The 23,363-nt window shown below is 35.4% G+C and overlaps 1 protein-coding gene across 1 annotated transcript in view; it reads right to left on the bottom strand.

Annotated features, from left to right (window-relative positions):
• C2CD6 (C2 calcium dependent domain containing 6) overlaps nt 1–23,363 on the bottom strand; it is a 146,773-nt gene that overhangs the window by 59,924 nt on the left and 63,486 nt on the right. The window contains 3 exon segments of the mRNA XM_060302051.1: nt 5,757–5,815; nt 9,067–9,124; nt 22,361–22,654. Of these exon segments, the coding sequence (XP_060158034.1) occupies nt 5,757–5,815; nt 9,067–9,124; nt 22,361–22,654 (411 nt within the window).

Below are 23,363 nucleotides of genomic sequence, written 5' to 3'. Positions count from 1 at the left end.
AAATGAAAGCTCCATAGGGTCTTCTCGTCTTATTTTATTATTCCTGCCTCTTCAAGGGAAGGTCAACTTCACTGATTAAAAGTAAGAGACAGTGAAATCCTCCTGTGGCCATTCATACACGTCCTTATTTAGAGAACAATTGATTATGCTACCTTTGTATGGTCAGGATACCGTGGCCATTTAACAGATGTCACTGGGCAGGCTGTGCCTCTACTATTAGTTATGCTAGAGGTGACGTTTTTGGTAAACAGGCAGGGTTTGTGTTTGCCAAGTTCCTTTTACTTCTTAAAATCTTTCCTTAAGTGCATGCCTGCATTGGGTTAACAGTATATTATAATAAGTAATTTAATGTTGATTTAGATTTATTTACTGTTAATTTTCAGTACAGTATCAGTTACTGATGTAAGCTTATGCAGGGAGAAATATTTCTTGTTACTCATATTAACGTCATTGCTTCTATTGGTTAATAATTAGTCCAGTATTAAACTAGTTGATTTGCTTATAGTTGTTATTAAGGTAAATATATTGTTGAGCTTGAACGCTTCCTTAATTGGTGGCTGCCTTTAGGTGAACTATGGTGTTGTTTTTACTCTCTAGATAAGGTTGTACCCTACTTCTAAAAAGCTGTACCTTTTTCGATTAACATTTAAAAATACATTACAATTTATAGTTTTTTTAGGTAATTTTTAAAGTTGAACTAAGATTCTTTTTCTGGACAACCAGCTATCACCAGACTCATTAGGCTTGTCACCTCTACTTATAAATCTTCTCATTTTGCCACATAGATGAGTTTGTTCTAATAAACTGTTCATAAATAGCTTGTCTGGTTTCAAGGTATTTAAGTTATTTTTGTTAAATGTTTACTAGTTAAATCATTATGCAAATGGTAAAAGGGGTAAGCTTTGCTTTTTACTACTTTTAATGCTTCTTTCATCATTCCTTTACGGTACTTTCTCTATAGCGCCAAAAGATTTTAAAATTTCTATTTCCTATACTTTAACTATTAGGTTAATGGTTTATTTGATTTGCTTGTGGTAATTAAAATTGTGGGAGGTTTGGGTTACAGTTAGTTCAAAGTATTCATAAATTATGAAATCTCCTGGGTGGTAAACTAGGTGCTTTATTTAAGCTATGCTTTGATTTGTCCAAGCACACTTTCCAGTATGCTTACCTTGTTATGAATTGTCTCCTCTCATATGATTAGTATTTGTTAATAGATTATAGAGGATTATTTTAATACTTGAGAAAGGTGATGGGCGGTGTGTGTGTGCTTCATAGCCTTATTCAATTAAGCACTCTATTCTTTTTTTTTTTTTTTTTTTTTCCGTACGCGGGCCTCTCACTGTTGTGGCCTCTCCTGTTGCGGAGCACAGGCTCTGGACGCACAGGCTCAGCGGCCATGGCTCACGGGCCCAGCCGCTCCACGGCATGTGGGATCTTCCCGGACCGGGGCACGAACCCGTGTCCCCTGCATCGGCAGGCGGACTCAACCACTGCGCCACCAGGGAAGCCCCACTCTATTCTTAATTTACTACTAAAGCCTCCTTTTTTTAAAAAAATATTTATTTATTTATTTTGCCTGTGCCAGATCTTAGTTGCAGCACGCGGGATCTTTAGTTGTGGCATGAGGGATCTTTTAGTTGCAGCATGCGGGCTCTTAGGTGCGGCACGCAGACTTCTTAGTTGCGGCATGCGTGTGCGATCTAGTTCCCCAACCAGGGATCGAACCCGGGACCCCTGCATTGGGAGCATGGAGTCTTACCCACTGGACCACCAGGGAAGTCCCCTCCTTTGGTTTTTAGTTTCATAAAAACTTTTGTGTAATAAGAAATATATTCTTGGGACTTCCCTGGTGGCCCAGTGGTTAAGACTCTATGCTGCCAATGCAGGGGCTGCGGGTTCGATCCCTGGTCAGAGAACTAAGATCCCACATGCCGTGCAGCGTGGCCAAAAGATTAAAAAAAAAATTGAAAAAAAAGAAATATATTCTTGAAATAGAAAATGTAGCCCATTTCTACTCACTCCATAAGTTACACCTTGACCTAACGTTTTTATGTATAATTATTATGCTTACTGTTGTTCCTTTTTAGGGTTTGCTGAAGATGGTAGTATATAGATGAATTAGCAAGGGTTGGTGAGGTTTATTGATTATAGAACAGGGTCCTCTAGAGGGATATGAAACACTGCCAACTTCTTTGAGTTTTAAGCTGCTGCTAGTAGTACTCTGGTGAATAATTTTGTCATTGTAATTATTTGAGTTTAGGGCTAAGCATAGTGGGGTATCTAATCCCAGTTTGAGTCTTAGCTGTCATGTAATCAGGAAATATTAAAGTCACTGGTAGTTTATTTTTATTTTAGCTATGGCTTTTTATGGCTTAGTTAGAATTTAACTTTTTGAAAACTTATTCTGTCACATGCTTTATGCAGGTTTTCTATTAATTTAGGTTTATCAAATGACCGCGGTGGCTGGCACGAAATTTTCCAACCTTGGATAATATAACTTAGTCAAAGTTGCATTTATGGCTTAATTTTTATCACTGCTGTTTCCTGTGCGGGTGTGGTTGAGCAAGGCATTATGAGCTACTATTGTAGTGTGCTTGATGCCTGCTCCTTTTAATCTTTATGATTTACAGGGCATTCTAACTGGGGTGTGGATGCTTGCATGTGTAATTTTATTAAAAACTAACAGAAAGGCTAGGACCAAACCTATGTGTTTATGGAGTTAGTAAACTCATCTAGGTATTTTCAGTGCCTTGCTTTAAGTCTTAACTGCATTAACAGGCTGAGTTTGTATGCATGATTATGTGGTAATGTGTACATGATTAATTTGTGTATTTTATATTAGATTTAGTGTTGAATTTTAAAATTTAATTTTAATAAAAGTGGCTGATAAATCTAGGGAGATGTCTGTCTATATAAGTGGTATATATCTACATAATTTATTGGTATGATTAGGATTTATTTTACTTGAGTATTGAAATGTCTGTGTTTTGTTGGATAGATTAATTAAATTCTATGTATTTGTATGTTTCTTACCTTGTTTTTGGGGTTTGGTAGGGTGTCATAGGCATATGGAGCATAGGGCTTAGTGGGGGGTAAGGGGATTTGTTAAGCAGGGCGTTTACCTATTTAATAAATGTGTACGTGTATGTGCACGTAATTATGTACATGTACATGCACATGTACATGTGTGTAATTTCCTTATGTCCTGTAACCATTGACTGAATAACACCTTATGGTTGATGATGCTGGTTAATAATATTCAATTAAGTCCAGCTACAATTTATTTCACTTTGTTAAGTCCTCAGATGGCCACAGCCGAGTCACAGCACCCCTTAAAAATTAAAAAATACCAAATACATGAACCACAATTATGTGTGAGCATGGGCTGATTAGTCATTAGCCCACTGAGATGTCTTATTTAAGGGGTAAGGGTGGGCGATTTTAGGTGAGATGGTCCTGAAGTAAAAACCAGATGTCTGATAAAGTTCATTAATAGAAACCACTACAAGTCATGGGCCCTGAGCGAGAAGAGAGACACATGCTAAGTGGGTTGATGGTTTCACGTGGTTTGCTGATTAAGCTTGTGATCTATTGGATATGATATGCATGTTGACTGGAATTGATCTGACTTAATGTACTATGTACTATTAATACCATTATGTTCTATGTAATATCAATAATATAATGTACATGCTTATAAGCATGGGGCAGATAATTAATGCACAATTACACATATCATATATTATATATATATAATATGTATGTACTTATATACGTGGATATATACCATATGCATGAAATACATTAGCTATTTATGGGAGAGGAAAATGTTATTTTAATACTGACATGGTACTTTAAGATTGTGGAAATGTCCCATAACAATTATCAGGGAATAGTTTAAGTAGAGTTTCAGCTTTGGGTGCTGATGGTGGAGCTTGAGCTTTTTCCTTGAGTCCTGGGGAGATATATTATTCTCTTTTTCTAGTTTACAAGACCAGGGTAATAAATATACTACAAAGACTCTTCATATTAGGAGATTACTTTCAATAATGCTAACTACTGGTATTAGCACTAGAATTAAAAAGAAGTATAAGATGGATGCTAGCTGTCTGGTAATAATGAAGGGGTGTTCTATGGGTTGTACTCCAATTCATGTTAATGTTAGTAGATCTGCTACTAATACTCAGAATAGGCACTGGCTGAGAGGTCAGAATGTTATACTTCGTTGTTTGGATGTGTGGAATATTGGAATGAATGCTAGAATTAAAATTGAGAAGATTAGGGCTAGTACACCTCCTAGTTTGTTGGAAATTGATCGTAGGATTGCATATGCGAATAGGAAATATCATTCTAGCTTAATATGGGGTGGTGTGTTGAGAGGATTTGCTGGAATATTGTTGTCTGGATCTCCTAGCAGGTCGGGTGAGAATAATTCTAGTATTAGTAATGCTAGGATTAGTTGTAAAGTGCCTAAAACATCTTTGACTGTATAATATGGATGAAACGGAATTTTATCTATGTCAGATAGATTCCTGTGGGGTTATTAGAGCCTGTTTCGTGAAGAAATAGAAAATGGATGGTTGCTAGGGCTGCGATAATAAATGGAAGAATAAAATGGAAGGTGAAAAATTGTGTGAGGGTTGCTTCATCTACTGAAAATCCACCTCAGATTCATTCAACTAGGTTTGTTCCCATTTAACCTCCAGCTAATAGTGAAGGGACTGGTGCCAGAATTCAAGTCTTCTGACTCAAAATCTTGTACTCTTTCTATAACAGTATAATGCCTGGTAGATTTATGCCACTCTTTTCCTAAATAAATTTTAGGCCAGTAATCAGATGGGATTTTTGTGCTATTTTTAGATGAATAAGCCTGGAAGAAGTAGTTTGAATAGCAAAATATTAAAATTTCCAGGACATTTTAATGGCTTATTGGGACAACTGGATTGAATATTAGGATCAGTAATGTCCTGGACAATTGGGATTTCTGTCTTTAAAGGGACTAAACCCTTCTGCGTGTAGTCCAAGACACTCTTATATCAAATTCTACTCCCTACAAAATAGTATTAGCATGGGGGTTCCAATGTCTTGGATTAAGGAGTCAGTCATTAAAAATTATGAGGAAAAGTACTGACAATTCTTTAAGGGCTTAGAATCTTCTCCCCTGTGTGAGCATGGTTCATACCTACTGAGTGCAAAATATGAAGTAGACCAAGTTTTCCTTTCTCTTCTCGCCTTTCATCTCAGTGTTTCTTTCTTGCCCAATCCTCATCCCAAGCCACACAACCCTTGTTCCATTTGTGAAGTACTGCTGTTAGCCTGGCATGGCATTTAGACAGCCGAATCTTGAACAACTGAAAATTCTCAAGGTGTAAAAAAAGGAATCCAGTATAGTTCATTTCAAGTATTAATGGAAAATTGGGATGAGGAGAATGGCTTCTGTAAAATTGTTCATGTCACAACAGCTGGGCAAAGATAGTCTATGCTTTCCTGGTGCTATTGTGAGTTGCCCATTAAACAACAGCCATTTTGGGAGAGGCAGAAGAATTAAATACTATAACCTGCTGAAGTTAATGTTATATTTATATTGCTTTATAATAATTTATAATAAACTATGATTAATAATATAAATAAAATTTACTTATAATAAATTCTCAATAAAGTATGTGCTTTCTTGATGACAGAATATTCAGTAAAAATGAATTCAAAACAATGTAAAATGTTAACAATGGTTTTTAAAGGATATATCTACTTACTGATTTTCTTTTTCTATTTGTATTTTTCTGTCCATAGGCCTTATCTTGTATTAACTCATCTGAAAAAGAATGAAAAAATGATATAATTAAGTTAGCACTTGTGGCATTTGACAAGCATGTTCTTCAGACATGTCTCGAATGACTATGTAGCATAGCAGTTAAGGGCACAGGCTCTGGAGCCAGACTGCCTAGACTCAAATAGTCTCTGCAACAACTAACCATCTAAATTTGGACAAGTTATCTTGCCTCTCTCTGTCTCAGTTTTGTCATCTGTCAAAGGGTAAAGATCCTCTCTCATAGGATTGTGTGATTTAAAGGGCTAAAGCATCTAATACTGTGTCTGGGACATAATAAGCACAAATGAATGGAAGTTTTGCTGTTATTGTTACCATCGTTACTACTCCCTCTATTCTGACCCCTGACACACTGCACCCTTGGGTCTGTCATCTAGTAACTCTGACTACTAATTTGAATAGCATTGTTAAAATACATAAAGTTATTAAAGTTAAATGTCATCATGCACCATACTTTATGTACATCAAAGATTGTCTTGTAGTCAGATTATAGTCAATGTATTGAACACTTCTACTTTTCTGGCTCAATGCCAGTTCAAGAAATGAAGTAAAAACAAAAAAAAATATCGTCATTGCACTCTAGGTGGTTCTGAATGTTTTTGTGGCTGTTAAAGATTAGGCACCTTATCAGAGCTATGCTTGACTGCATGTTTAAAAGATTGCTTTTACTAATCTTTCTTGGAGCCTAATTTTAGCCTATCCTCTAGCAGTCATTTGGGTAATCTTCCATCATTCATTTGCTATACATACCCAACTCTGTAAAGCTGTGTGGACAGACAATCTACATTCTAGATACGTTTCATGAGTAATTCTATATTTCCTTAATTCAATTCATGACCCTAGAGAGGATTCTTATGTAATAAACTTAAAGAATTTATAAAAGTATGGAGTGGAACGACCATATTCTTCAATGAATTGTGGTGCTAGGCTAAAAATATGTGCATATATATCAGGAGTCAGAGGGTATCTATGAAAGTAGCTCCAAAGGAACTGGGCTAGGCATATGCCTCTAATTTGCTTAAAGGTAATGATAATTCAAGGAATTTAGCAAGAGTGCTGAACCTTACTAAATAAACTTTAATATACTGCATTTTATCTTATATAATGTATCTATAGAAGAATTAGGTTAATTATATAAGACTGGTCTACGTAAATAAACTGAAGAGTGTAATGCAAAGTATAATAAAATCATTTAAAATATATATTTAGGAACCTTGAATCGTTTTTAAAAGGCTCTGTTCAGACATAAATTTAGGAATATAGCCTTCTAGAGAAATAGGAGACCAAACAGTCTTAAAACCATCTTTCTCATTTTAAAAATGAGAAAAAGATCCAGAAAAGTTATGACCTGCCCAAGAGCAAATAGGAGTGAACAATAAGAAAATAAGCCCTGTTTTCCTCCCTAAGCATTTACTTTTTAAAAGATACACCATAGATGTTCTTTCCAATTCTGTATTTGATTTGACACTGCTTATAAAGGCTCTTTACTCTTCACAGGAGATTGGACCACTGGCTTGTTTCACAGACTTCTTTTACAGAATTGTCAAACTACTCAGCCTTTCCATGCCTCAGTTGCCTCATCTATAAAACTAGTATAATAGTGTCAACCTAACAGGGTTGTATTTATGAAGATTAAATAAATTAATGTATGTGAAATGTCTACAAAGTTATGAAGATTATAAGGCAATATAAGGAAACTGCAAGGGAGTACTGAAATATTTATTCTTAGTATCTAGTTCCATTCTTTAATTTTTAAAATGGGAAAATTGAGGCTTTTATAAGACAAGTGGTTGCCTAAGGTCCAGAGCTAATTAGTGGCAAGGCAGGGGTGAGATCCGGTTTACCCCCCAACAATATTTTCTATTATTTGATACACTATTTCCCCTTTTCAAGCAATAGTCAGAAATAATAAAATAAGGAGCTTGCTTGCTGTTCTAGCAGATTTACTCCAAAAGTTCTTTTATGATTAGAAGACTCCAAAGGATATTAGAATGAAAGTTTTGGAGGCATCATATTATAGGTACTCTCTTATTACTCATGAATGTTATTCCAAATGGTCACTTTCTCTTCTAAAATAAATAGTAATTTAGGTGTACTTTAAATTTTTCCTGACATTTAAAGTATTCCTGGAACTGACATCCTTTGTTCTAAAATAGCTTCCTGTACCCCAATATATATTCTTAGAACTGTTATTATTGTGTAGAACAGATATATAAATACATATCCATATGTATGCATATGGATAAAAACAAACACATATATGGCTAAAACATTAATTTGTAATAATTTTCATTTCACGACATTCAACTATTCAAGATAAGTCAAACTTCCCTTTTGGGGACTTTCTTCTAAAAATACACTTCTCAGTTATAATTTCATCTGATATTTTCCCTGTATGTCTTTTTTTTTAAATATATTTTTTCATCTTCTATTTCCCCACAAGTTCCTAATTGGAGAACACTCTCTACTACTCAAGGATGCTTTCATGTTACAAAGAAACGTGCCTGCTTGCTCATCCTCCCTGTCAAGTGTTTTATTCTTATTTTCTCTTCATTTTAATTAGATTACTACAGTCTCCTCTGGATGGATATTCAGTTACTACACAGTCATAACTGTCCCAATTGTTGAATATTAAAACATTTCTGTACTAATTTGTAAAAAGTTGCTGCCTCAAGATATCCAAGTATCCATCTTAGATTCATTGCCCTGGCTATCTTGATTCCCTTAGGAATCTCCCATTTCCTTCAACCCCAACATGACACAGCAAGGGACTTCCAGAACTCTGATCCAGCAGCATTGTCTGATCTGGTTGTTCCATGCTCATGCTGTACTAGTTGTTATCTTGATTATCTTTGGGTTTACTGATATGTCAAATGTGTCTCCATAACAATATCACAGAACAATTCCTTGAATTAGAAAAACTTCACTAGATAGATCTATAGATAGCCAGAACGTTTGTAAACACAGATAAATGTATTAAATGGTTTAGTAATATTATATAATAATGCATGTAAAATAAATATTACCTAGGATCTTAAGGCCATCTGTATTTTGCTTTGCTTGATTTCCCACTAATATTGTAATTCCATAGGTTTTTCATGCCAGTAATCATAAACATCATAGTGTAATTTATATTTTGAAGGAAAGTCTTGATAGTAATTGTTTTATATGAGTTTATGTTCTCAATTTCACTGAATATTTGAAAATTACAACCATATATACAAATAATAACTTACCTACACCATTAGCGATATTTAAATTTTCATTCACTGTGCTACAGGAACAATGTGAACTCTGAAATAAAAATAGACCAGAAAAAGTGAATAGAAAAAAATAATTAAATATCAATATAATTTTTAAACTTAGCATTATTGATAGCTGTAAATAATAATAAAATGAAATCTAATGTTACCATTTGGATTTATCTTATATAAGGAAAATAATTCATTTCTAATATAACCAGTACACCTGCAGGTGGTGAGATAACTTGCATGGCTGAAACATTGTAGTAGTAGGTTGTTGAGGTAGGAAATGGCAAGCATCAAAAAAGTACATGATACTACTTTGTATATTATTGATCTCTTCTTACTCCCCTAAGCCCCAGGAAACAAAAATAGTAACTTAAAACGTAAAATAAAAATAATATTAACATAAAAGAAAGCACCTATCAAAGGAGAATGGAGAAGTGATATGATGGAAAATGGTAGAGTAGGGTGCTCAAAGAATTGGTCCCTTCACTGAAACAAATATAAATGTCAAAGGCTCACAGATCAACTATTTCAAACTCCATAATCTAATACAAAACTTATAGCAACCAGGGACTGGTTAATGAAAAAAGGGGCAGCTAAATTTTGGTGTTTTAAGAAATCTGTAAGGTCATTAGCTGGCCACTGAGATGACGGAAGAGAGACTTCAGTGACTGACCACAAATGGCAAAGAATTTACAGTCTTTGCAAAACAATAGTTTGGATAGGTCACTAAAGAAACATGTGACCACAGCCCTCAAAAATCAACAACAGTACCCTAGAGATGGAGGAGAATTTCCAGAGTTACATTATAATATTTAAAATGCCCAATTTCCAACAAAAAATCACAAGACATACAAAGATATAGGAAATATGGCCCATTCATAGGAAAAAACTTGACAGAAATGGCCTGTGAGGAAGCCCAGATATTGAACTTAATAGACAAGGATTTTAAAATGACTTTCTTAAATATGCTCTTAGAGCAAAAGGAAACCATGGGCAAACAACTAAAGGAAATCAAGAAAACAATATATAAACAAAATGTAAATAAAGAGATAGAAATTATAAAATGGAACCAAATAGAAATTCTGGATCAGAAAGTACAATAACTGAAATGAAAAACTCTTAAGAAGTTCAACAGCATATTGAGCAGATAGAACAAAGAATCACTGAATTGAAGATAGGAAATTAAAATTATCCAGCCTGAGAAGCAGGAAGAAAAAAAGAATGAAAAAAGTGAACAGAGCCTAAAGGACCCTGGGGACAACAATCAAGTGTACCAACATACACATTATGGGAGTCAAAGGAGAAGAGAAATGGCCAGAAAGAATATTTGAAGAAATAATGGCCAAACACTTCCCAAAGTTAGTAAAGGACATGAATCTACACATCCAAAAAGCTCAACACACTTCAAGGAGGATAAACTCAAAGATATATACACCAAGACATAATAAAACTCCTAAAAGACAAAGAGAGAACTTGAAAGCAGCAAGAAAAAACCATGACTCATCACATATAAAAATTCTTCAATAAGATTAACAGCCAATTTCTCATCACAAGCCATGTTAAGTTAGTAGACAGTGGAAAGAAAAAGACTGTCAACCAAGAATTATATAACAAGCAAAACCATCCTTCAAAAATGAAGAAGAATTAAGACATTCCTGGATCAACAAAAGTTAGAGGTGTCTGTCACTATTATTTTTGTTTTACAAGCAATGATAAGGGAGTCTCTCAGGATGGAAGAAAACATACTAGACAGTAACTCAAGCCCATATTAACAAAGAACTCCAGAAAAGGTAACTATGTAGGTAAATATAAAAGCCATTATTATTATATTTTTGGTTTGTAACTTCTAAAATTTCCTACATGCTTAAAAACTTTTTATTTATTTTGCATTGAAATATAATTGACATACAACACTGTATTAGTTTTAAGTATACATAATGATTTTATATATGTATATATTATAGAATGATTACACAATAAGCTTAGTTTACATCCATCACCACACATTTATAATTTTTTTCTTATGATGAGAACTTTTAAGATTTATTCTCTGCAACTTTCAAGTATACAACATAGTATTGTTAACCACCCTATACATCACAAACCAAGGACTTATTTATCTTATAACCAGAAAGTTTGTACCTTTCAACAACCTTCACCCATTTCACCCACCCCCAAAATGCACCTCTGGCAACCACCAATCTGTTCTCTGTACAAATGAGTTTAGTTTTTTTGTTTTAGGTTTCACATATAAGTGAAATCATAAAGCATTTGTCTTTCTCTGACTTATTTCACTTAGTATAATGCTGTCAAGGTCCATCCATGTTGTCTCAAATGGCAGGATTTTCTTCTTTTTTACAGCTGATTAATACTCATTGTGTATGTTTACCACATTCCCTTTATCCATTCATCCACTGATGGACACTTAGGTTGCTTCCATATCTTGCCTATTGTGAATAATGTTGCAGTGAACATGGGAAGGCAAATATCTCTTTGAGATCCTGGTTTCAACTCCTTTGAAAATATATCAGGAGTGGGATTGCTGGATCATCTGGTAGTTCTATATTTAATTTTTTGAGGAACCTCCATACTGTTTTCCAATGTGGCTGCACCAATTTACATTTCCACCAAGTGTACAAGGGTTCCCTTTATTCCACATCCTTGCCAACACTTGTCACTTGTTTATCTTTTTTTTTTTTTTTTAATAAATGCCATCCTTACAAGTGTGAGGTGAAATCTCATTGTTGTTTTGATTTGTAGTTCCCTGGTGATTGGTGATGTTCAGCACCTTTTTTTTTTGGTCATTTGCATGCCTTCTTTGGAGAAATGTCTGTTCAGTTCCTTTGCCTGTTGTTTAATTGGGTTATGTGGGTTTTCTTGCTATTGAGTTGTAGTAGTTTCTTATATATTTTGGATATTAACCCTTCATTAGATATATAATTTGTAAATATTTTTGCACAAGCTATGGGTTGCCTTTTCATTTTGTTGACTGTTAGTTACAGTAAGCAAAACTGTATATCACTTGTATAAAACAGACATATAAACCAATGGAACAGAATAGAAAATGGAACAGAACACAGAGCCCAGAAATAAACCCACACATATATGGTCAACTGATCTTTGAAAAGCATGCCAAGAATCCACACTGGGGAAAGAATAATCTTTTTAATAAATGGTGTTGGAACAACTGGATATCCACATGCAAAAAAATGAAATTTGACCTTTATCTCATACCATACACAAAAATCAACCTAAAATGGATTAAAGACATAAGACCTGTTGCTTCTAGAACCCCAAAATATGTTGGGCTTATTTTAATGTTGTAGGTGCCAAGAGTTTCAAAACTGTTTCTTGATAGTGTCAAGAATGGAGCAGCTCTCAGTTTACTGAATAATTTTTAGGAATCTAGTCAAGATGTCAGGCTTTGCACTAGGTGTGGGGCAATGGCCCATCCCCTTTCATAAACTCCTTTGTGAATATTTGTATGTCCTGAATGAGTATGTCAAATAAATCACCTTGGAAGAAGGTGTCATACCTGTACTCCTGGAGAAAATTGGATGCAGTTAAGATATTGTCTGCTACTTAGGAATAAACCTGGCCAAGGAGGTGACCAAGATTTAAACACTGAAAACTATAAAATATTAATATAGGAAACTGAAGGTGACTCAAAGAAATGGAAAGATATCCCATGCTCTTGGATTGGAAGAATTACTATTGTTAAAATGGCCATACAACCCAAAGCAATCTACAGATTTAATGCAATCCCTATCAAATTACCCATGACTTTTTTCACAGAACTAGAATAAATACACATAAAATTTATGTGGAAACATAAAAGACTCAGAATTGCCAAAGCAATCCTGAGGAAAAGGAACAAAGCAGGAGGCATAACCCCCCCAGACTTCAGAAAACACTACAAAGCTACAGTAGTCATAACAGCATGGTACTGGCACAAAAACAGACATATGGATGAATGGAACAGAATAGAGAGTCCAGAAATAAACCCACACCTATGGTCAATTTTTTTTTTTGCAGTACACGGGCCTCTCACTGTTGTGGCCTCTCCCATTGCGGAGCACAGGCTCCGGACGTGCAGGCTCAGCGGCCATGGCTCACGGGCCCAGCCGCTCCGCGGCATGTGGGATCTTCCCGGACCGGGGCACAAACCCGTGTCCCCTGCATCGACAGGTGGACTCTCAACCACTGCGCCACCAGGGAAGCCCTGGTCAATTAATCTTTGACAAAGGAGGCAACAATATAAAATGGAAAAAAGATGGACTCTTCAGCAATTGGTGTCGGGAAAGTTGGACAGCTGCATGTAAATCAATGAATTTAGAACACATCCTCACACCGTACACAAAAATAAACTCAAAATGGCTTAAAGACTTAAATATAAGACATGAAACCATAAAACTCCTTGAAGAAAACATGGGCAAAACATTCTCTGACATAAATCATACCGAAGTTTTCTTAGGTCAGTCTCCCAAGGCAATAGAAATACAAGCAAAAATAAACAAATGGGACCTAATCAAACTTACAAGCTTTTGTACAGTAAAGGAAACCATAAAAAAATGAAAATACAACCTACAGACTGGGAGAAAACATTTGCAACAGCCTTGTCCATCACACATCTTTGCAGACAAGATATTTTTTTAAAATTTATTTTATTCAAGTATAGTTGTTTTACAATGTTGTGTTTCAGGTGTACAGCAAAGTGATTCAGTTATATATATTATATTCTTTTTCAGATTCTTTCCCCATACAGGATATTACAAAAATACTGAGTATAGTCCTCTGTTCTATACAGTAGGTCCTTGTTGTTTATCTATTTTATACATAGTAGTGTGTACATGTTACTCCCAAATTCCTAATTTCTCTCTCCCTCCACCTTTCCCCTTCAATAACCATAAGTTTGTTTTCTATATCTGTCAGTCTGTTTCTGTTTTGTAAATAAATTCATTTGTATCATTTTTTTTAGATTCCACATGTAAGTGATATCATATGATATTTATCTTTCTCCCTTACTCTACTTAGCATGATAATCTCTAGGTCTGTCCATGTTGCTGCAAATGGCATTATTTCATTCTTTTTTATGACTGAGTAATATTCCATTGTATATATGTATGACATCTTCTTTATCCATTCATCTGTTGATGGACTTTTATATTGCTTTCATGTCCTGCCTATTGTGAATAGCACTGCAATGAACATAGGGGTGCATGTATCTTTTTGAACAATGGTTTTCTCTGGATATATGCCCAGGAGTGGGATTTCAGGATCATATGGTAGCTCTATTTTTAGTTTTTTAAGGAAACTCCATACTATTTTCCATAGTTGGCTGTGCCAATTTACATTTCCCACCAACAGTGTAGCAGGGTTCATTTTTCTCCACACCTTCTCCAGCACGTATTATTTGTAGACTTGTTGATGATGGCTATTCTGACTGGTGTGAGGTGATACCTCATTGTAGGTTTGACTTGCATTTCTCTAATAATTAGCAGTATTGAGCATCTTTTCATGTGCCTTTTGGCCATCTGTATGTCTTCTTTGGAGAAATGTCTATTTAGATCTTCTGCCCATTTTTTGATTGGGTTTTTTTTTTATATTGAGCTGCATGAGCTGTTTGTGTATTTTGGAGATTAATCCCTTGTCAGCTGCATCATATGCAAATATTTTCTCCCATTCTGTAGGTTGTCGTTTTGTTTTGTTTATGGTTTCCTTTTCTGTGCAAAAGCTTTTAAGTTTAACTAGGTCTCATTGATTTATTTTTGATTTCCATTACTCTAGGACACAGATCCAAAGAAGATATTGCTGCAATTTATGTCAGTGTCCTGCCTTTGTTTTTCTCTAGGAGTTTTATAGTATCTGGTCTTACATTTATGATAAAACTCTCCAGAAAGTGGGTATAGAGGGAACCTACTTCAATATAATAAAGGCCATATGTGACAAATCCATAGCTAGCATCATACTTAATGGTGAAAAGCTGAAAGTATTTCCTCTAAGATCAGGAACAAGATGAGGATGTCCACTCTCGCCACTTTTATTCAACGTAGTTTTGGAAGTCCTAGCCCCAGCAATCAGAGAAAAAAAGAAATAAAATTTATCCAAACTGGAAAAGAAGAAGTAAAACCATCACTGTTTGCAGATTACACGATACTACACATAAAGATGCTACCAGAAAACTACTAGAGCTCATCAATGAATTAGGTAAAATTGCAGGATACAAAATTAACACACAGAAATCTCTTGCACTTCTATACACTAACAATGAAAGATCAGAAAGAGAAATTAAAGAAACAATCCTATTTACCATTGCATCAAAAAGAATAAAATACCTAGGAATAAACCTACCTGAGGAGAAAAAAGACCTATACTCTGAAAACTATAAGATGCTAATGAAAGAAATCAAAGATAACACAAACAGATGGAAAGATATACCATGTTCTTGGACTGGAAGAATCAATATTGTCAAATGACTATACTACCCAAGGCAATCTACAGATTCAATGCAATTCCTATCAAATTACCAGTGGCGTTTTTCACAGAACTAGAATTTAAAAAAATCTTAAAAATTTTTAAGGAGATACATTTTTTAAGGAGACACAAAGACCCTGAATAGTCAAAGCAATCTTGAGAAAGAAAAATGGAGCTGGGGGAATCAGGCTCCCTGACTTCAGACTATACTACAAAGCTACAGTAATCAAGACAGTATGGTACTGGCATAAAAACAGAAATACAGATCAATGGAACAGGATAGAAAGCCCAGAAAGAAACCCATGCATGTATGGTCAATTACTCTATGACAAAGGAGGCAAGACTATACAATGGAGGAAAGACAGTCTCTTCAATAAATGGTGCTAGGAAAACTGGACAGCTACATGTAAAGCTACATGTAAAAAAATAAAATTAGAACATTCTCTAACACCATACACAAAAGTAAACTCAAAATGGATTAAAGACCTAAATGTAAGGGTGGATATTGTAAAACTGTTAAAGGAAAACACAGGCAGAACACTCTTTGACATAAATTGCAGCAATATCTTTTTTGAGTCATCTCCTACAGTAATGGAAATAAAAACAAAAATAAACCAATGGGACCTAATTAAACCCAAAAGCTTTTGCACAGCAAAGGAAACCACAGACAAAATGAAAGGACAACCCACAGAATGGGAGAAAATATTTGTAAACGATGCAACTGACAAGGGATTAGTCTCCAAAATTTACAAACAGCTCATGTGGCTAAATTCAAAAAACCAAACAAAGCAACAAACAACCCAATCAAAAGATGGGCAGAAGATCTAAATAGACACTTCCCCAAAGAAGATGTACAGATGGCCAAGAGGCACATGAAAAATGCTCAACATCACTAATTATTAGAGAAATGCAAATCAAAACTACAATGAGATATCATCTCACACCAGTCAGACTGGCCATCATCAAAAAGTCTACAAACAATAAATTCTGGAGAGGGTGTGGAGAAAAGGGAACTCTCCCACACTGTTCGTGGGAATGTAAATTGGTACAGCCATTATGGAGAACAGTATGGCGATTTCTTAAAAAACTAAAAATAGAGCTACCATATGATCCAGCAATCCCACTCCTGGGTATATACCTGGAGAAAAACATGGTTTGAAAGCATACATGCAGCCCAGTGTTCACTGCAGTGCTGTTTACAATAGCCAGCACATGGAAGCAACCTAAATGTCCATCAACAGAGGAATGGATAAAGAAGATGTGGTACATATATACAATGGAATATTACTCAGCCATAAAAAGGAACAAAATGGTGCCATTTGCTGAGACATGGATAGACCTAGAGTCTGCCATACAGAGTAAGTCAGAAAGAGAAAAAGAAATATTGTATAATATCACTTATATGTGTAATCTAGAAAAATGGTACAGATGAACTTATTTGCAAAGCAGAAATAGAAACACAGATGTAGAGAACAAACTTATGGATACCAAGGGGGGAGGGGAGTGGGATGAATTGGGAGATTGGGATTGAAATATATACATTACTACGTATAAAATAGATAACTAATGAGAACCTACTGTATAGCATACTATTTCACTCATACTAAGTGAAATAAGTCAGCCAGAGAAAGACAAATATATGATATCACTTATATGTGAAATCTAAAAAAAATGATACAAATGAACTCATTTACGAAACAGAAACAGACTCACAGACTTAGAGAACGAACTTATGGTTACCAGGGAGGAAGGGTCGGGGTGGGGATAGATTGGGACTTTGGGATTGACATGTACACACTACTATATTTAAAATTGATAACCAACAAGGACCTACTGTATAGCACAGGGAACTCTGCTCAATATTCTGTAATAACCTAAACGGGAAAAGAATTTGAAAAAGAATAGATACATGTATATGTAAAACTGAATCCCTTTGCTTACACCTGAAACTAACACAACATTGTTAATCAACTATGCTCCAATGTAAAATAAAATTTTTAAAAAAATTCAAATGAACAGAAGGTTAGTGATTATCACACATACCACTCCCTGCCTTCCTTAATCCTAGTCTTCAGCAGGCACTAGTGACTTTAAAGTCAAAAACTCATAAATAATCAGCCTTTATCACTACTCTTTATGGAATATGGAATTAATCTCGCTGCCTCATGCCTGATATTTCGTATGCTAGAATTAAGTGCTTCATTCACCTTGAAAGTATTAAAATAATTTGTATTTCCCTAGGACCAAATGATTTTGATTAATCACATACACTGAGGCTCAGGAATTGTAACATATTCAGAGAATTCCAAAGAAAATGCCTCAAAACCCTGCAGTATTTTTAATTAATTAACTATTTCAACAAATATTTATTGAGTGCCCATCATGGACTCATCACCACTCTGAATGGTAAGATACTGTGATGAGTAAGACTAAATCCCTACCATTTGGAACAAAGTCAAGTGGGAGTGACAGACAATAACAAGAAACATGTAATATGATACCAGGTAATGATACATGAAAAAAATAGAGATGGGGTAGGGTGAGTGAGTGGATAATTATTTTACTTAGGGTGGTCAGAGAAGGCCCCTCTAAGGAGGTAACAGCTGAGTAGAGACCTGAATGGTGTGAATGAATGAACCCCAAGAAGATCCGGAGAAGAGCATTCCCATCAGACAGAAGAATAATTGTGGTGCTACTGCTAACTGTGCTGATTATACAATAACCGCTCCTGATACCACCCTGTCACAACAGAACCTGAATTCTGCTTGTAACAGCAAGGTATACAGCCCCAAATGATGAATCATTATTGGCAACCCCATTCCATTTTGCCAAATGCTAGTTTTCTCATTCTCCTTTGAAGCTAAACATAGTCATGTAAACTAATTCTAGTCAATGGGACATAAAATCTGCTGGAGGGATATTGGGTAAATTTCTGTTTCTTTGTAGAAATAAAAGGGGGCAAGTGCAAAAGAAAACTTGAATGTTCTACCCCCTGCCTTGATCTACAAATGATGCCTAGCACTGAAGCAAACATCCGGTAATAATGAAGTAACAAGCAGACTGTGAAAAAGAGGAAAGATAAGAAAGAGCCTGGTTCCTGGGTCCTTAATGACACTGTTAAGCCACTAAACCAATGCCAGGAATCCCTACCTCATGACTTCATTGGTCAGGTTCCAATGGCATTGCCAGTAAAATGTAGTTTCAAAGTCAAGATCACAAGGCCATAAGAACTGTTGTTAACACTTCAAAAATATTTAAGGTAGTATCTTACAGACCCACTTGACTAGACAAAAAATATTCTAAGTATCTTAGGGTGGCCTCTTAGACCCTCTCTGCTAGACCAGAGAGCTTCTAAGATTCTTAAGGATATTGTGCTACAGCACCTTGACTATCAGTTAAACGGGGGCATGTTTTAAAGATATTTGGGGGTGTAACATTTGGCTAAGGTCATAATTTGATACCCAGGAAACCCGCAAAATCTCTAAGATAATCATAGTATCTTGGACTGAAAGGAACAGAGACAATTTAAAATGCAAAGAGGTTTCTGAATTCTTAACTTTCTACAGATAAGACATAGGCTGCAAAGCTACTCAGCTACAAATATAAGCTCTTTCTTATGGAAAAAGAAAGATTCTCAGAGGGCAGAGCCAGAAACTTCAGAATTACTATGGCTCACTGACTGCTATATGCTTCTCTTTACCCTTCCTTCACCTTTGGAATGTAAGTGCCTGTTGTTATCCTATTTCTGATTCACCATTGTATGTATGTAGTGGACAGATAACTGGTCTCTTCAATTCACAGGTCTTAAGATTGAGAGAAGCCACGCTCAAGAAGCTTCACCTACCTGGATCTGATTTAGATGATGAAATTCTGTACTTAAGCTTGAGCCTAATGCAGTAATGGCATGAAACTAAGAATTTTGGAAGCAGAGTAAGTGTATTTTGCTTTTGGGAGAGAAATTACTTGGAGCTAGAGATGGTTAATCTGTGGATGACCCCCAATGAACAACACCTTCCAAAATTCACGCTCTTATGTAGTCCCCTCCCATATTGGGTCAGGGCTGAGCCTGGGACCTACTTTAACTAACAGAATGGAGTGAAAGTGACCCTATGCTAGCACAAAGCCTAAGTCTTAAGAGTACCTGAAGCTTCTGTTTTTGTATATTGGAAGCCCTGAGCTGCCACATAAAAAGTTCAGTTGCCCTGCTAGAAAGACCACATAGAGAGACCATATGAAGAGTTTGCATGGACAGGGGGAAGAATAATCCCTAAGATTATAGAGAGAGAAACTGAGACACAGAGAGAGAGAGAGAAGTTGAGAGACAGGGAGAGAAACAGGCACATCAAACCAGATGTCCATGCATCCCAATTGAGCCCAGACCTACAGCTGTTTCCATCAGGGTATAAAACACATAAGTGAGCCATAATGAGTGTTCCAGCCCAGTCAAGCTCCTAGATGACTACAGGACCAGCCAACATCAAGTGGAGCAAAACAACTACCTACCTAAGCGAAGTCAACCCATAGAATCTTGAGAAATAATAAAATAGCTATTTTAAGCCACTAAATTTTGGAGTGGTTTGTTATGGAGCAATAAATAATTCACTTATGAAATGAAAACTGAATATTTTGGAAGTCAGATTCAATAAAGAAATTAAAAGGCAAACCACAAAAACTATGAAAAAGTATGTGCCATGAATATACAAGGTTATTATCTTTATAATAAAAAGAGCTCATTATAAAACCTAAACAACACCACCAAAAACTCAACAGAAAAAATGGACAGTCTACTCATCTACTCATAGGGAAAATCAAAATGGCTAATAAGCATGAAAATGTTTTAATCATTATTTAAAATATCATTAATACTCAAATATCACTGGTCAGAATATAAAGTGGCACAATCTTTCAGGAGAGCAATTTGTCAACATGCTATTTCTATAAATATATGAGGAGATAATCACAGACACAAATAGGTAAAAGAATATTAATTTCAAGCTTAATGTCCAAAAATATAGAAACTATTTTAAATTACTGAATATCAATATTTGAGGCTATCCTGCACCTTGCAAATTTTAAAGAAAATTGAGGTAACATGCTTATGATATAATATCAAGTTTTAAAAAGCATAATATAAAATTATACATATATAGTTTGATCCAAGTTTTTAAAAATAAATAAGAGATATACATATGTGGGCTTCCCTGGTGGCGCAGTGGTTGAGAATTTGTCTGCTAATGCAGGGGACACAGGTTCAAGCCCTGGTCTGGGAGGATCCCACATGCCACAGAGCAACTAGGCCCGTGAGCCACAACTACTGAGCCTGCGCATCTGGAGCCTGTGCTCCGCAACAAGAGAGGCCGCGATAGTGAGAGGCCCGTGCACCGCGATGAAGAGTGGCCCCCGCTTGCCACAACTAGAGAAAGCCCTTGCACAGAAACGAAGACCCAACACAGCAAAAATAAAATTAATTAATAAACTCCTACCCCCAACATCTTCTTTAAAAAAAAAAGAGAGATATACATATGTTAATAACAAAGACTGAAAGGAAATAAAATTATTAAATGTGGCAGTAGAATTATAACTACTTTTATTTTCTTTTTTATACTTCTATTTTCTAAATTTCCTATAATGACTGTGTATTACTTTCACATTCAGTAAAAACAAGAATGTTTTTCTTTTTAAGTTACATTGCTTAGCGTATTGATCTAGGTAATTAGGAATAATTCCCCAACTTGAGATATTTAATAAAATTATATCTTTTGGAATTTGGAAAGGAATTTAGAAATGACCTAGTATAAACTACCATTCAGTAGATGAGAAAATAGGCCTAGGGATTCAGGTGCACAAGCTTGCTGATGTATTTAGAGGCAGAGCCATACTTAGAACTCAGATTGTTTTCCCACTGACCAATACACATTTTTACACTGCTTTATGATAGTGACTCAAACAAGATGTAAAGATCTAAGTAGAATAACTGTCATTTTAAGAAATGCTTTTCCCTGGTGTACCTTTAAATTTTCAGATCATTCTCTTTTTTTTTTTTTGGTACGTGGACCTCTCACTGTTGTGGCCTCTCCCGTTGCGGAGCACAGGCTCCGGACGCGCAGGCTCAGCGGCCATGGCTCACGGGCCCAGCTGCTCCGCAGCACGTGGGATCTTCCCGGACCAGGGCACGAACCCGTGTCCCCTGCATTGGCAGGCGGACTCTCAACCACTGCGCCACCAGGGAAGCCCCATTCTCATTTTAAACTATAAAACTGTTTGTAACAGGGGCACATATGCTATTTCCTATAACAGTTTCATTAAAAATTTCCACTGAAATAACCTCTCAGGCTTTCCTTTGAATTTAGATTTTGCTACCATTGTTATATTTTCAGCTGAATCACATCAAACCATGAGACTGGTTTGTATTACTGGTTTCTCAGATCACTTTGCTTTTCCTTCAAAGGTTTTTTTCCTCCTTACTTGATGAGTATTAGTAGGGTGGGAATAGTTAATATACTTAGACACACTTCTACTTGAAGACATTTGTATTTTCAATTTATTTATTTTTTATTAATGAATTCTTTCGTTTTTCTTAGTCTTATACTTCTAATACGAGGGCACATACCTTTAGTTCAAGGTCTTCCTTTGGATCGTGACTTTGAAAACTACCTTTTGATTTTGAAAATGGGGAAACTAAGCTTGTGCTCTTCCTTCAAGCTAAGCTCACATTGTTGCTTTGCCACCTAATTTCTGTTGGAGATAAATTTAAGTTCCTCCTCTTTATTCTACCTGGATTTATATGGATATTTTTCAACTTTACCTCTGATGGAGATGAGTCAGTTTTTAAAAGGCTTGGATATCTATCTTTCATTTTTTCTTCTGGTGGGAAGAACAGATTTTTCATTTTTCTCTCCGGCATCGCCTCTTGCTGGTGTTCCTCTAAAGGTGGTATTTCGTCCTCTTCTGCTAATGTCAGCCTAGGAATAGTGGGCAATGGAGTATCTGTTTCCTTTGTTGACATGTCACTTTTAGGAGCAACAACATTTGAATCATCTTCACCCGACTGGTTCAAAGTTGGCAGAGTCAGGCCTTTCTTATCATCATTATCCAGTAACTAGAAAATGTATCAGTAAGACAAGCTACCTATTAATCATTATCAACTAGAAAATATTTAAAACTAACAAAATCGGACTTAACATCATTTGTACTTTTATCCTTTATTATAACAAGTTACCATCAATATTTGTAAATTATTACATTCCTTATTAGAAGAGTTGAGAAATTCTCTACTTGCCTGATACCATGGACTATAGGATATTATCCATAAAAATGATCATACTGCATTATAAACTAGTGGTTCTCATATATTCATATTGTATAAATCATCAGCATCTCAGAGAAGAAAACCAAGGGGTCTGACATTTTACTGTTACTATACTATCACCAATATACCATAACAAAGGAAACTTTAATAGCAAAATAGCACAAAGAACAATATTATAAAAATCACAATAATATGGTAAAATAAAGGAAATTTAAATAGCAAAATAGTACAAAGAATAGTATCATAAAAGAAAGGACTGTTAAGTCTGTTAAGCCAAGTAAGTTTAGCTGTATGAGAAATTCTCTATATTGTCTTTTTTTCTCTCTCTTTGGATTGTGCAAAACAGAACATACTGACTCTTCAATTGGTATTTTGGGAGCCACTGGCCCAAGAATAGAAATCATTAAATCCTATTTGTCAAGCAGTATGGAATAATCTTTTATATTTTATTGGTTTACATAGGGGTCCACTGCCTTACGGAATTAATACCTTCTGTAAA

The sequence above is a fragment of the Globicephala melas genome, chromosome 7 (assembly GCF_963455315.2).
Source record: "Globicephala melas chromosome 7, mGloMel1.2, whole genome shotgun sequence".
Classification (NCBI taxonomy): domain Eukaryota; kingdom Metazoa; phylum Chordata; class Mammalia; order Artiodactyla; family Delphinidae; genus Globicephala; species Globicephala melas.
The sequence above is the reverse complement of the archived record's forward strand: the minus strand, read 5'-3'. Positions and strand labels throughout refer to the sequence as shown.